This window comes from Podarcis bocagei, assembly GCF_964188305.1.
Source record: "Podarcis bocagei genome assembly, chromosome: 12".
Classification (NCBI taxonomy): domain Eukaryota; kingdom Metazoa; phylum Chordata; class Lepidosauria; order Squamata; family Lacertidae; genus Podarcis; species Podarcis bocagei.
In genome coordinates this window covers 26,893,290-26,909,571 of record NC_138137.1, presented here as the reverse complement: position 1 = coordinate 26,909,571, position 16,282 = coordinate 26,893,290, and the positions used below count along the sequence as shown (strand labels likewise).

Sequence of the window (16,282 nt, the reverse complement as noted above, 5' to 3'; positions counted from 1 at the left end):
TCGCGGCACACCAGCCGGTGTCTCACGGCACACTCGTGTGCCGGGGAACACCGGTTGGGAAACACTGACCTAGAGCAAGACCGCTGATGGGCTTGAAAGAATGGCCGGGTTCATAAAGATGCATGTGGTCTGTCAGATACCTTGGTACTAACTAAGCCATAGCAAAGTTTAAAAAATGAATAAATACTAGTGACCCATGTTCTAAGGGACCAGTTCCACTTGAAACATATTTTGAACCAACTGACTGCTCCACATACAGTTATATAGCAGAAATTAGTTTTAATTCTTACCTGGGAGTGGATACCTGTGGTAAAGCTAACTCTGTCCAGGAGGGGATATAGCAGGTAAAACCGCGTACTTGATCCTTATGTTAAAAATGGGCTATAGTAGTTGAGATTTGGTGCAATAAACTTTCAGCTCCAAGACTCAACATTTTAAATAATTTTCTGTCCATCACCTTCAAGGGTATGATTTGTTAGGATTGGAAATTAATTTTCAAATGTATATCCAACGATTTGTGAAACCCTACTGCTTGGTCTGTCCAAAGTTTGTTTATTTGAACACTGCCCACTGAATTTTGTGATAAAACGAATTCTTAAAATATACTGGATAGTTGCTGGAGATTCATTGTTCTGTTCTAATTCCAGCTTAAGAGTCCCATCGTTCAGAAAATGATTAGGATCTTAAAAGTGAAAATGAGCAGCTATTATCCCACTTTTCAAGACATTTACAAGGAAGTAGAAAATGGTAAATTTATCTGAATGAAATGTGTATATTCTGTATACATTTATGTGTGCGTATTATGGAATAATCCATAATATTTCCTGATGTATTGCTGTAAGCATTAATTAACTGCCTGCGCTTTGGGGCAGCATTAAGTGTCCTCATAATTTATATGTATAAAGTTTGGATATTTTTACTTCCATATAACGCAAGATAAAATGTTTAAGCAATTAGATTAACACAGAGTGTTTTGTAAACATTATTTAGAGACTGTTCCATGTAGTAAAACTGTTACTAGGTAGTTTTACTTCTGACATAAAACAGTTAAAGTTTGTGTATTACCCAGTTGGTCATGTTTTACTATTTTGTTTGCATATTGATCAAATGAAATGTCAATGAAATCTCATAATGCTTGTTATTTTTATAGTGCACTTTATCCCAAATGAACCAAGAGTTCAGTAAGTGATTAAGCTTGCATGGTCCTTGCTAGACGGGCAAATATTCTTTCTTTTACACTTTGGAGGAAAGTATCAAAATTTGTATTTGAAAGTTAATCTTGTGTGTAAACAGCCACCAGGAGAAAGCATTCTCTTGCATGTTGGCCAAAATTCATTAAAGCAGCTAGAATTTCTTCACAGATTTTGGAAAGTGTTGGCCATTAAAGGTGACACAGGAAAGGAGTGCTTCACTTTCATTTTTTGATGGGGCGTTTTTTAAAAATCCCCTAGATCGGAATAGATTATCACTTCCTTCCTAAACTGAGAGTAGCTGAAAGGAAACTTGGTAGTCTGTGATAACTAGTTTGGCATTCTAGTATTCTGTAATTGGTTGGTTCATGTGTTCAGTAATTAGGTACACAGCCTGTTCTGGGAGAGGTTGCACTCCCCCTAGCTCCCTGCTAGAGCCAGTGTGTTGTAGTGGTTAAGAGCAGTAGACTCGTAATCTGGGGAACCGGGTTTGCGTCTCCGCTCCTCCACATGCAGCTGCTGGGTGACCTTGGGCTAGTCACACTTCTCTGAAGTCCCTCAGCCTCACTCACCTCACAGAGTGTTTGTTGTGGGGGAGGAAGGGAAAGGAGAATGTTAGCCGCTTTGAGACTCCTTCGGGTAGTGATAAAGCGGGATATCAAATCCAAACTCTTCTTCTTCAGAAACTTGTCACTGGAGTCTCTAGTGACTAGGAGTGCTTATGCCTAGCTTAGGCACTTTGTGGTTGAGCGGTGAGTGTATCCCCCTTTCTTCCATTATAAAAATGACTTCATATATGAAATAGGTGTTCCGTTCTGATGCCCTATTAGGAATCTCAGCTAAAGCCACCATGACAAATGGCCGCTCAACCTCTCCTTAAAAGCCTCCAATGAAGGAGAGCCCACCACATTCCAAGGGAGTCCATTCCACTGTTGAACAGTTCTTACTGCCAGAAAGGTTCTTCCTGAGGTTGAGTTGGAATCTCTTTTCTTGTAACTTAAACCCATTGGTTCAGGCCCTAGCCTCTGGAGCAGGAGAATGTTCAAGAGTTCATGTGGAATGCCGCTTCTTCATATGTGAGGTCAGCTGAATGGTGGATGGGAATGGTGATGCTTGCTTTTCTACTTTGCAAAGAGGAATGTCACAGGAAAAAAATGTGTGAATTGGAGTAAAGCATTCAAATTTATCCTAAACACCATGCTGCCGCACTGTTGGGAGATTCAGCAGGCTTTAATGTAGGCACAGGGATTGTTTTTTATGTCCTTTTTGTAGAAACTCTCAAAGTGTTTTTATCTCCGACTCACCGCCATTTACTATACTTGATTCTTTCTTCTTCTCCTCAGCACTCATTGAAGCCCAGGATATTGAGCTTTACCTGCGGCCTCTGCAAAGACATATTCAGCATCTTCAAGATACAGAATTTCCAAAGATACATATTTTAATTCCCCCTTTGTTCCACACCATCTGTCTGATCTGGAGTCACTCCAAGTTTTACAATACACCAGCAAGAATCATATCTCTGCTGCAGGAATTTTGCAATCTTCTCATTAGCCAGGTAGTACAAGGTGTCAATAGAAAACTAGATAAGCATGAAAAGCATAATCCTATAAATGCCTACTCAGGAGTAGTTTAATAGATTTCAGTGTGTCTTTCTCCCAGGGAAATGTGCATAGCATTTCAGCCTTAGTCAATAAGAGTCAATCAATACAGGAGAATTGTTTAGACAAGAGAGTATAAATTTATCTGGTGTTAGTTATTTTTTAGCTCCCATCTCCCAAAGTATTTATTGTGAATTTTCCAAAGTCCCAAGATACTGTTTTTACAACTAAAGCTATATAACACACAAATAATTATAGTCATAAATTCTGCTATTTTATGTGCTCTCTATTAAAAATACAATACACTGTTTGTCTGACAAAAAGGCGGCATTCTTTAAAGATCACATAGCTTTTTACAAACTGTTTTTCATGTTGTCAGCTGTGTACAACATCCATTTTTAATATATTGTTAATGGAAATTGCTTATCAGATAGCAAAACTGTAATGGCAATATCTGCTAAGTTCAGACCACAGGGGATTTATTAGTGAACCGGTTTACTGCTAGGTTACTTCATAGTCTGACATCGATAAACTACCCTAATTGTAAAAGAGGCAATTCCAATACCTTAACAGAACTCTTAACTCTGATCTGTAAACAAAATCTCTTGGTGCATCGACTGTTTCAGTGGATGCAGTTTTTCTGCTTTTTCCAAGCCAGTACCCTAGCTTCTAACTCTCTTGGGGAAAGCAGCAAACCTAGGGACTATATAGATTGGGTAGTTGCAGAACTTGAACTCCAGATTGTGGGCGGCCTGGCCTCCGCTGGCAGAGACTCCATCAGATCAGAAAAGAGAATGTCTGTGAACAAAGCCCATTGAGATGCATTGCACATGTGCAATATACAGTGAGGGGGCAAAGTATTTGATACCCTGCTAAGTTTTCCTGTTTGCCCTCTGACAAAGAAATGACCAGTCCATAATTTTAATGGAAGGTTTATTGTAGCTGTGAGAGACAGGATAACAACAGGGGAAAACCCCTCGCCGTGTTCGGAGGAGGAGGAATGCTGCCTATGATCCCAATAACACCATCCCCACCGTCAAACATATTATGCTTTGGGGGTGTTTTTCTGCTAAGGGGACAGGACTCCTTCACCGCATCGAAGGGACGGTGGACGGGACCATGTATGGTCGAATCTTGGGTGAGCACCTCCTTCCCTCAGCCAGGGCATTGAAAATGGGTCGAGGATGGGTATTCCAGCATGACCATGTCCCAAAACTCACGGCCAAGGCAACAAAGGAGTGGCTCAAGAAGAAGCACATGAAGGTCCTGGAGTGGCCTAGCCAGTCTCCAGACCTTAAACCCATCAAAAATACGTGGAGGGAGCTGAAGGTTCGAGCCTCGAAATATTACTGACTTGGAGAGGATCTGCAAAGAGGAGTGGGACAAAATACCTCCTGAGATGTGTGCAAACCTGGTGGTCGCCTACAAGAAATGTCTGACCTCTGTAATTGCCAACAAGGGTTTTGCCACCAAGTACTAAGTCATCTTTTGCAAAGGGATCAAATACTTATTTCACTCATTATAATGCACATCAATCTCTGATTTTTGTCGTCTGGGTTTCTGGGGTTTTTCCTGTTGTTATTCTGTCTCTCGCAGCTACAATAAACCTACCATTAAAATTATGGACTGGTCATTTCTTGACCAGAGGGCAAACGGGCAAATTTAGCAGGGGATCAAATACTTTTTCCCCTCGCTGTACTTGACTGTCTTCCTAGACCCCACTCTATCTGTCACAACCGTGGGTAGTTCACTAGTTAGAACAGTCCCCCCCCCCCAAAAAAAGCTGGTTGTTGGTTATGCTGTAAGCTAGTCATGGCACATACTGTGAAAAACTGTAGCAAGCCAATTATAATATCAACCTGATGGTTGCGTGATTAACCTCCAATGAAATTCTACTTGCAATGCAATACACCCGCAGTGAAAATATGTTCACAGTTGAGCTTATGTATGTAAGAAGCACATATCTACTACTTGGAGTAGATATGAAGGTTTTGAAAACTTTTTTTGCTAAGTGATGTCAACAGACTTCACCTTCATTTATATAGTTGTGTGTTGCTGTAAACATACTGTCTTTTAAAATATTGCAATGGCAATACCTTCCTGCCGGTGGCTCTTAGCTTTCATTTATTGGTGGTACATTTAAAAAATGTTATTACTTCCTCTCTGTAGGCTATATCATACCTTTCACCAGAAGATATTATGAAAAGAGAAACGGAAGAAACTTTGGAACAAGTGCAAGAGGCTCTTCATACTTTAAGAAGTTTTAAGGATAACTTTTTTAGCCAAAGGGAAAAAATTGCAACCTATTTCACTAATAGTGAAGAGGTTAAACCATGGGATTTTCATCCAAATATGGTCTTCCTTAGGTTCAATATGTTTCTAAACCGCTTGGAAAAAATAGAGGTATTTCTTACCAACTACTATATCATATCTACCAATATTACAGTTAAGAGTAAACTACATAGGAAAACCTACTGCTTCTTCTTTTAAGTGAAGATGTTCCTTTACGCACGTTGGTAGTGCCATATATAGAGAAATTAATGATTAGCTTTTAGTTTAGGATAGACTCAGTCTTCCCTGAAAGCTTTTTCAATTGGAACTTCACATTAAACTGATGGCAGAAAAGCAGTGTGCTCTTTGCAGTAATACTGTTCTGTTGTTTGCCCTGTTTATGTATACTTAGAAATGTATCTCACTGAATTAAATAGGGCTTCCTCTGGTTAGGTGTGTATAAGATCTAGGCTTATTAAACTGAGGCTGCAGCCCTGCACACCAGGGGTGAAGCGCCTCATGCCTGGGGGCCGAGGTCTGTCTGGCACTCAGGATTCTTCCCATGACACACATCTTACCAGTCCTACTCTTGGACCCCCCTGAGCTGCTTTCAGGTGGCTGGAATGTATCCTTGAACTTTTATGCTGTCGTTGGTTTGCCCAGGTGGAGGATTTAAAGGTGTGCATGTGTAGAAAACTGACCTTTGCGTGCCTGGAATGTAAGATGTTGTACAATTACATCTGCTCCTCTACCCAATTTTGCCCCAGCCACTTTGGTTCCCCCTTGCCTACCTCCCACCACCACCCCTGGAATCTGGGCGAAGAAGGCTCTCGCCCCATGTTTACCAGAGAGTAAGTCCAACTAAAATCAATGAGACTTACTTCTGATTAGACAGGAATAGAATTGCCGTGTGAACATAGATATGATGAATGTAATGTTCATAATTTATGTGGCCCAGGGAGATGCACTAAGCCAATGGCAAAGAAAGACACGAAATGGGTACCAAAGGTGACGTAGAAGGTCGCTTTTGTTCTTAAAAACCCCAAACCCTGATGCATTTAGAGTTACAAAGCCCTTCCTCAATGCTTTTCCTCCCTCCCTTCAGTGCATTCTCTCTCTCTCTCTGCAAACTTATTGATGCTTCATATTTAAACATGTTCACAGAGCAATCCTATGCGCCATTTACATGGCGAAAGGAGTAGGGATGCCACTGCTATATTGATAGAAAGACCCCCATATTCTAACGCAGAAGGGGAGGAGGAAAACACACAACCAGGAAGTCTAACCCCTCCCCCCCCCCAATAAATCACTTCTGCCAAACATTCTCCAAGAGTTTCTTTGTGGATAAACATCTTTGTGAAAGAAACCTCTGGTTTCTAGCTATGGGGATCTCCCCCCCCCCCCCACTAAAGTTGGTAGTAGCAAACATATATATTACAGTATATATACAGTAAGTATATATATATATTTATATATATGCGTGCATATGTATATATATATATATATATGTGGTGTGTATATATATGTGCATATGTATATATGTGTGTATATATGTATGTGCTTATGTATATGTGTGTGTGTGTGTGTGTATCTATGCAACATGCTTTTCATTCTAATTTAAATGTGGAATGCAAGGTTGTAGAGCAACACACAAACACACAAAATCAATTTTTCACTGTGGCAGGAATTGTGGTTAATTATAACGTTTATTGTTTTAGGATATTTTTGTTACTACGCTTGAGTTCGAGAAGCTGGAGAAACTGGAGTTTGGTGGAATCAAGGGGAAAATTTTGAATGACCAAATCTGCAAGTTGAATGAAGAATTCATGAAGTCTTGCAACATTTTTAAAGAGCAGACATATGATCCCTTAGATTACAACAATGTGGTAATATAGCATTTTTCATATTTGTGTTTGGGTGTTGTTTTTAATCCTAAAGAAATTGTAAGACTATACAGTGGCAACGCATGTGCATCATGGTAAGCCCATAAGCCATTCCTTATCTTGCACGAGTGAATTGTACCTGGTTTGCTCCTCCCTACTAGCATTCAGAGGTGACATCCCATGATCCCTGACTTAGAGTTACATCCAGTTGTTGTAATCATTGTTTCACAAGCCATGATAGGTCTAGGTTTGTTTCTGTCTCACCAATCATTGAGGTTTGGAGCAAAACTGACCACAATCCCTCCAAAATGCTAAGCCAAGGATCGCGGTTTGTTTGCTCCTAGCTCTGTTAAGGAGCAAACTAGCGGACCTCTGCGCTAATCCCGAAGCTTGGGGCGTGCGCAGCTCAGCGCGCCCCAAGCTTCTGGGTGCCGGCAAGCCGTCCGCTAGCCCTGGGAGAGCCGCGCGGCTCTCCCAGGGCTAGCGGACCGCTGCGCTAATCCAGAAGCTTGGGGCGTGCGGAGCTCAGCGCGCCCCAAGCTTCTGGGTGCCGGCAAGCAGTCCGCTAGCCCTGGGAGAGCTGGGTCTCCCACAGCTAGCGGGTAGCTTCCTGAAGCCTGGAGAGCGAGAGGGGTCGGTGCGTACCGACCCCCCTCGCTCTCCAGGCTTCAGCGAAAGCCTGCATTCGCCCCATAAGACGCACACACATTTCCCCTTCATTTTTGGAGGGGGAAAAGTGCGTCTTATAGGGCGAAAAATACGGTAGCTTGCCACAAGGATGGGGAACCTCAGTGCTGTGAGCCAAATGTAGCCCCTCATGGCTCTCTGGCCCTTGAGACTCTCCTCAGGCCCTGAGCCATGGTGCTCCCCTTAACAGCCCTTATTTGCACTATCTGTCTTGGCCTGGCTGGAATGTGTCCTTGAATCCTGATGCTTCTTGCTTGCCTGGATGGAGAGGTAAATTTTGCATTTGTTTCTCTGACCACATTTGCCTCTGGAACCATCTATCATGGGTATATGACCCACAGAAGGAAATACAGTAGTACCTCAGGTTACATACACTTCAGGTTACATACGCTTCAGGTTACAGACTCTGCTAACCCAGAAATAGTGCTTCAGGTTAAGCACTTTGCTTCAGGATGAGAACAGAAATCGTGCTCCGGCGGCGCGGCAGCAGCAGGAGGCCCCATTAGCTAAAGTGGTGCTTCAGGTTAAGAACAGTTTCAGGTTAAGTACGGACCTCCGGAACGAATTAAGTACTTAACCCGAGGTACCACTGTAAAGGCTCTTGGGAGAAAGGTTCCCCACCTCTTTCTTACTGTGACGTGCAAACTTAGTGTCTGGAAGGGAAGCACAATGTAGAGAATAAATTAACAAATTTAAAGCCTGATCTAAGAATGTTCACTGTGAGAATAAATTGTTCAGACTTGAGGCATGTATTCAATTAAGCTTGAGACTCTTAATCTTGGGGTTTTATGTTCAAGCCCCATATTGGGCAAAAGATTCCTGTATTGCAGGGGGTTGGACTAAATGACCCTCGTGCTCTTTTCCAACTCTACAACTCTATGATTCCATAAAAGTTTTCAGTAACTTTACGCGGCTTCTTCAAGTGTGTGTTCTTGGTAATTCGAATGTCAGTTTTGACGATAGGGTACCAAGTTTAAGCTCCTTATCGATAGTTCATATTTTGAAATTTTTACTCTGCCCTCTATTAATGAATGTTTGAAATAGGTTTTGCATTGTACTTGAGCAATACCTGTTGATTTTATTTCACTGAATACTGTTTAAAATTAATATATGTTTCTTTGGAAAACATCAAACACATTCATGTGTTTTATGCTGCTCAGGACTGATGTGCAATACAGAAAGTTTTCAAACAATTCTAGTTTGGAGCTGGTTTACTTTTTAGCTTAATAGTTGCTCAAGCATATTATACAAGTGTGAAGGTGGCTGCAGATAAAAGAAACCTTATTTCTCTGTGCAGCTTTGATATTGACAAAATGAAAGAGTAAAGCTAGGAACTAACCAGTTATTCTTTTCTTGTCATCACTATACATTTGTTTTCATTCACATTATCAGGAACTGTTTATCTTTGGGTTTTGGAGTGAATAAACTAGGAAAAAGTGAAATAAGAATATTTCTTTCCTTGACAAGGGAAATGTTGTTGTTTCAAGTTGGGTTTGGGGCAGGAGAAAAGCATTCAGATATGTCGTTTATCACACCTGCATTTTGAAGTGGTGCTGTTCGAGGCGGGAGCCGTATGGATTTTTTTGAAGATGATTGCTTAAGTCATCTGATATTGTGGTGGTTCTCTCAGCAATTAAATCCATGGCAAACTAGCTACAGGTTTCAGGCAGAGAATCAAACCTAAATAGCTTGATCCTATGTACATAGTGTTACGAGTTTGGCAAGGTGGGGGTGGGAAGTGGAGTAGGCTGCATGCCAGTAACCTTCTAATCTAAGTAAGGATTCAAATTCCTGGAATAGCCAGGCTAGCTTCCTGAAAACACAACAAGCCAGACCATGGCTTATTCCCAGCAGTGTCATGGGAGTTGCCCCCAATTTCAGCAGCATGCACTATGGTTTGATGGGATGTATGAACCAAGATATGTTTAAGGAAATAGCAATTCCAACCTACATTTTTGATTTGGTCTGTTGTCCTAGATAACTCAGTTTTCAACAAAGAGTTGTGATCTGTGCTCCATGCCCTTCTCGTATGTGTGGAGTGTTTCAGGTGCAGCTATTTGGGTGCACTTGTGCATAGAGTTAGGCAACTAGCTCTAACTGAAGTAAAGGAGACTTGAACAGCCTTTGAGCCGGATTGCAGGCTCAGTCACTTGGAGACCAAACTAAACAATAGTTAACAATATTGCAGCGAAATATTTCATTGCATTACATTCTATAAATCACACAGAAATTATTGTTGTGATCAAAAGCACTAGGTTGCTGCTGCTGCTTTACAAAAAGCATATAGAATACAGAGGTTTTTTTAAAGTTACTGTTTATGTAGCAAAGTCTATATACAGTAAATAAAACTGTGCTAAATGGCATCTAAGAGTTTGAGTCATTGCTTACTCTGTTGACGTAAACGGTAGTGTATTTGAATAGCAGGTATTGTTGGTTAGTACAGCACGATAAAGTAACAAAAAAAGAGAACTGTAAGGCTTGTTAAAACTTGCTAGAATACTAACTTGAGATAAGACAGGTGGGGACCGTTGTTAATTGACACCAATCCAGATTAATCTGCTTGGACACCGTCTAGCAAATGTTAAATCCCATAAAGTCCCATTGGACATGGTCCTGGCCTTATTAATTATGAAGTATTTAAGATTATGAGCTTTTCATTTGTGCTCTTTGGAGTGTTGATTGTACTATCACTTCTGCAAATGGACCTAGTAAACAACTTTATCCGGCCTTTATCTGGAATTCACTACAGCTGTCATCCGATCCATGTTTGTTGGGGGATAATAAGACTAGCTGGTGGGGCTAGGATTTGGCTGTATGACAGGATAATTTACTTCAAGGAACTTCAGACAATGATTTTAAATCAGTTCAGTGGTAAAACAAATATACTTCACTTCACATTTCATAGTTATTAACTTCATCTTTGGCTTGAGTGGTCTCCATAAGCAGGTCCAATTTTGTTGCTTATGTCCTACATCTTACAATACATTTTTAAAAAGATTTCCTTAAAAATCTAACTGGTTGTAAATTTGTATTCCACAGGAATTTGAAGAAGACTATGTGGATTTTAAACACAAGACTCTGGAGTTTGAAAGACGCCTTGGATCAATTTTTTGTGTGGGATTCCTTGATTGTTCAGGTTTGGAATCAGCACTTAAGGTCAGTTATGAAGGGCTTAACAATGAAAATGTTGCTTCAATCTGTTGCCACTATTTAGAGCCATTACAGTAATTGCAATATCAGTTTGTGGGTGGAATGTGCAAGTTACTTCAAAGGATATAAAAATGCAGTGGAAAACTACCAGTATTTTAATACAGGGTGGGCAGTGCAATCTTTTATAGGTCTACTCAGATGTAAGCCCTGCTGAATTCACTGGGACTAACTCACAGGTAAGTGGGTTTAGGATTAGAGCCTCAATGTGTAGTAACTTTGCATGTATTTCGGCCCATGAATTGTCATAAAGCGTATTTGTGAATATGCCAGTAGATACGCTTAATACTGACTGGGATTGAAAGAGTTGCTTTAGGAGAATCTTGTGTAATGTACATTGGGACTTTTTTACCTTTCGCTTTTGAACCTTATGAAACAGCTTTTTAATTTCAATTGACTATGCTGAGGTTTACCATTGCAGGGGTGTAGGAGGCAGCTGTTTGAGGAACCCAAATTTAAGTATTCACACCTGCTCTTGAGATTCAGGCAATACATCAACAATAATAAATTCAACTCACACGAGTTGAACTGAGAACTGAGATAATTTAGTAGCTCCCGTTTGATGCTTGGCATCTTGCATAATTTGGTCATCAGGCACTGCCAGACACTTTGTACTCTTCAAAAGAAAAGTAACCTTTTCTGGTATTGATTTTATATGTCAGAATTTTTTAAAGGCAAGCATGCACTATGTTTAGCTTATTTAGTCTACGGCTATAAGAAGAATAGTATTTGCAAACAGCATATTTAATGTTAACGTTAAGGCAGAAATTTGGTGTGGTCAGAATATAGAGTTACTGCCTGTATTTAAATGCAACATAAGAAGGCAATTCTTGGAATACAGTGGTACCTTGCAAGATGAATGCCTCGCAAGACGAAAAACTCGCAAGAGGAAAGAGTTTTTCGTTTTTTGAGTTGCTTCGCAAGACAAATTTCCCTATGGGCTTGCTTCGCAAGATGAAAACGTCTTGTGAGTTTGTTTCCTTTCTCTTAAAACCGTTAACACCGTTAAAACCGTGCTTCGCAAGACGAAAAAATCACAAGACGAAAAAACACGCAGAATGAATTAATTTCGTCTTGCGAGGCACCACTGTACATATATATATATATATATATATATATATATATATATATATATATATATATATATAATATCTGCCTCCCTATGTCACTAAAACATGCTTTCACTTGGAATAACTGTTATGTATAATTGTAATTACCGAACTTTTTTGTGTATAAGACAAGTTTATTTTCTTTAAAAATTTTGCTAAAAAGTGGGGGTCGTCTTATACATGGGTAGTGCATAGGGTGGACATTTGATTGGCAGCTGCTGTGGCTGTCAGCAGCTATTGGGCATGTTATTTGTTGCTGCGTCAATGGCTGGTGTTGATTGGTTGATGCTGTGGCAATTGGGCAGGTGATTGGCAGCTTTTCCCTGTGAGGGGACAGTTGGGAGGCGGATTTTGCGTGTGGGTGGGTGATTTTCAGCAATTCCCCCTAAAAAAAGTTCAACAACCCTGGTTAACCCCCCCCCCCGCCAAAAGCTCAACAACTCTGTGCCATCTCCTCCCATTATCTTAAATCCGAGACCCCCCAAAAAAGGGACATCTTATATGTGGGGGCGTCTAATACACGGGAAACTAAGGTATTTTGTATAGTGGTATCTCGGGTTACATACGCTTCAGGTTACAGACTCCGCTAACCCAGAAATATTGCTTCAGGTTAAGAACTTTGCTTCAGGATGAGAACAGAAATTGTGCTCCAGCGGCGCGCCAGCAACAGGAGGCCCCATTAGCTAAAGTGGTGCTTCAGGTTAAGAACAGACCTCCGGAACGAATTAAGTACTTAACCCGAAGTACCACTGTACTTTTTAGTAGCAGCTGCACTCAGTTAATATTCACATTGTGCCAGCTGGAGTAAAACTTTCTAGATAATAAACTATAGTTTGTTATGCCAGTAACAGGCATCGGACCAAAATAGCTCTCCCTCTTCTTTACCTCTTGCATGCTACCTTGGTGCTTTCATCAACCACAGTATCACATTACATCTGAAATGAAGAACTTTTGTTTGAATGTTACTTTGTTAATAAGGTCCTGATTAGTAAACCACAGTTCTCTATTTTGGATATACCGAGGAACTGTCTTAAGGGGACCAGAATAAAAGTGCAAAAGTTGATGTGCACGGGGCGGGGGCGGCAAGGGGGCAGGACAAGGTGGGAGCTTGAAGGTCCAGTGTTTGCTTCTAGCTTAAGCAAGGAATGTGACCTCTCAAGCTGCCCATTGTGTGTAGTTTCACTTCTGCCACTTCTAAATTTCTGTGCTTGGTTAGTCTGGACATAGAATGAAATTCTGTATAAACTCTGCATTTATTTATTTTTAAGTACCAAACTAACCCATATTTCCAGAAACATCAACACAGTTCTGAATCTGTACAAATTAACCAAATTGCATATATTCCCTTTTCTTGGATTGCTGATAACAGGTATGTATGCTTATTGTTTTTTGCTGACCAACTTATTATCTCTGGTTAAATAGGAAAAGGCAATTAAACCAATAATCAGATCTTTAGCACTTTTGTGATATGCAGATTTTGCTCCAAATTTTCTTTAATTCTTGTAGAATATTCTATTTTGGTTTATTATAATGCCTCTTTCTGCATTGAGAAAATTGGATTTGTGTAACTGGGAAATCTGACACTGTCTTTTATTTATATAGCTTCTAGTGATTTTGGGATATTTTCTGGAGAAGCCTGTTATTGCAGACATTTTTAGCAAAAATTACAAAATTTTACTACGGATGTTTGATGAAGAGTTAGATAATTGCAAACACTTCTTTGATGAGCACATTAAGCAGGTACATGACACCATAAGTGCAAAATGTTCCATGTTCAATTCACACAATCGCTTTATTCAGAATAACTTATCTGTTGTTTTTTTAACCACCACAGGTGGAAATGGGGAATGAAATAATAAATAAAAACATGCCATTTACATCAGGAAACCTTAAATGGTCCCAAGAAATTAAAGCTCGCATACAGTCATTCTGGTCAAAATTATCATTTGTTTCATATCCGTAAGTATATCTCTTTGGGATTGGAAATTGTTCATGAAAAATAGTCAGACTATCGCTTGATTGCTTTCAAGTTTCCTGCTTCCATATCAAATAGTTTCCTAGAATGAATACATGATCACATAAATTTACAGCACAATCCTGTATGTGTCTCACTCCATATATGCTGGCAACCTTAGTCCATATTTGTACACTTTATTTTCTATATGGGGCAGCCATTCTCAGCTTGTTTCTGGCCTTGGCCTTCCGTCTAGTTGCCTTTTCCTAACACATCATAGACAGAACTGTTGAGAGAAGCCCTTGACCTAGCAAACAGGCCGAGGGAGGCTGTCCCCACCAGCTATCACTTGTGTACATGTGTTGCTTTGTTCACAAGATGCACATTGTTGGTGCATATTGGTGCATTGTTTGGACAGACAGCAGGCACTAGGCAAAGAAATGAGGGAGAAGTGATGAGATGTTTGAAGGCACACACCTTTGTGTGTGCCACAAAGCGTAATCCACTAAGCTCACATGCTGGAGGGTGCTGTCCTATTGCCAGTTTTCAACTGCAGGTCCGCTTTGTTTCAGTCAGCAAAATGTCTTAGCATACCTCAGGGTGCTTCCAGATGACCTGCTTTATTGAGCAGCTATCCTAACTTGTTTTCGAAAGATTAGGTGATGTTGGCTATTCATTCTGAGTTGTTTGCGGGGGAGGTTTGATGATGTGTCAAAGCAAGTGTTATCCCACATTTGACAGTGCATCTTCTCATCATTTCCCTCATGCTAGAAGTCTGATATTTTGAGGGAATATGATTGTTGCACAAGACCCTCACACTCTGCCTCATTCCATGGATGTGGCCACACATCCATTCATATTTCCACCACTTGTGGGCTTTCTAGTATATCTTTCTAGTATAAAACAATGTCTTCTTTTTTTAGAATCTTAGACAGCACAGAGGGTGCTTTAATCTATCAGAAATACATAGAGATGCTGACCTTGCTTGACCAGAATGAAGATCAGATCTATTGTAACTGGAAATCCAAGGTGGATGAAGTTTGCCAGTTCAATTTAGATCAACCCCTAATTAAGCGCAGTGATAAAGATGGTCTCCTTAGTGTGAATTTTGATCCTAAGGTACAGTGCAAGCACTTTCGTTGTCTCTGTAAATGAATCCACTAAGTATCTTAACACAATAAACAATGGGGAAAACTCAGTAAGAATGCATGTGAATAACAGGGCACATTGACTCAAGAAGTAAGTTCCATTGAACTCCCAGGTAAGTGTGCCTGTGATTGCAGCCTCAGTCCTTTGTAATAATTGAATTTGCTATTAAGAAAAAAGTACATGGATCCTACGTTTAATGTTGATGGTTTTTGATTTAATTTATGAGCCTTGGGGTCCCTCTACAATTCTGATTCATCCCTGGGTGGGTTCGAACCACTAACCTCCTAGATAACAGGCAGATGCACTGACCTATTGCACCATGGGGCTTCTGCACATGACTTAACAGCAGGATTTACTTCAAGCATGGGAAACTTTGGTCCTCCAGATGTTACTGAACTACCACTCCCTTCATTCATGGTGACTGGCAATGCCTAGAAGTTCCAATGGAATTATAGTTCAGCAACATTTGATGGGCTTGAAGTTCCCCATTTATCATCTACAGTGGTACCTTGGTTCTCAAACTCAATCTGTTCTGGAAGTCCGTTCAACTTCCAAAATGTTCGAAAACCAAGGCATGGCTTCTGATTGGCTGATTGGCCCCGGAAACAATGCCAACAGCCAAAACGGACGTTCGGCTTCTGAAAAACGTTTGCAAACCAGAACACTTACTTCCAGGTTTGTGGCGTTTGGGAGCCGATTTGTTCATCAGCTAACCTGTTTGGGAACCAAGATACCACTGTATTTGGTTACATTGTAATCAAGGATTTTTTTTCCTCAAAAGTGCTTCCTTCTGTGAAACTACAGTGGTGCCCCGCAAGACGAATGCCTCGCAAGACAAAAAACTCGCTAGACGAAAGGTTTTTTCATTCGCGATTTGCCTCGCAAGACGAATTCCCCTATGGGCTTGCTTCGCAAGACGAAAACGTCTTGCGACTTTGTTAAACCGTTTAAACCGTGCTTCGCAAGAAGAAAAATTCGTTAGACGGCAAAAATTGCGGAACGAATTAATTTCGTCTTGCGGGGCACCACTGTAGAACCTTGGAAAGTGTCGCTCCTTAATCTTATGAAAGATTATATTGTGTATTGTTCTTTGCAGCTGGTGGCTATTTTAAGAGATGTGAAATATCTCTTGTTTTTGGATCGATCCGATATTCCACATTCAGCACTGGAGTTATACAAGAAAAGGGGGACATTTGCTAAGGTATGTGTTTTTAAGAATCTTCAGTTTTGCCTG

General features: G+C 40.5%; 1 protein-coding gene across 4 annotated transcripts in view; it reads left to right on the top strand.

The window, feature by feature from the left end:
* The window catches only part of DNAH11 (dynein axonemal heavy chain 11), a 149,016-nt gene that overhangs the window by 9,818 nt on the left and 122,916 nt on the right, over nt 1-16,282 (top strand). For 3 of the 4 annotated variants that reach the window (XM_081164247.1, XM_081164246.1, XM_081164249.1), the window contains 9 exons: nt 648-747; nt 2,534-2,745; nt 4,958-5,191; nt 6,778-6,945; nt 10,669-10,785; nt 13,548-13,685; nt 13,780-13,904; nt 14,823-15,018; nt 16,145-16,249. In XM_081164247.1, the coding sequence (XP_081020373.1) occupies nt 648-747; nt 2,534-2,745; nt 4,958-5,191; nt 6,778-6,945; nt 10,669-10,785; nt 13,548-13,685; nt 13,780-13,904; nt 14,823-15,018; nt 16,145-16,249 (1,395 nt within the window). The remainder of the gene's footprint in view (nt 1-647; nt 748-2,533; nt 2,746-4,957; nt 5,192-6,777; nt 6,946-10,668; nt 10,786-13,547; nt 13,686-13,779; nt 13,905-14,822; nt 15,019-16,144; nt 16,250-16,282) is intronic. The other variant, XM_081164248.1, reaches the window with a different exon arrangement.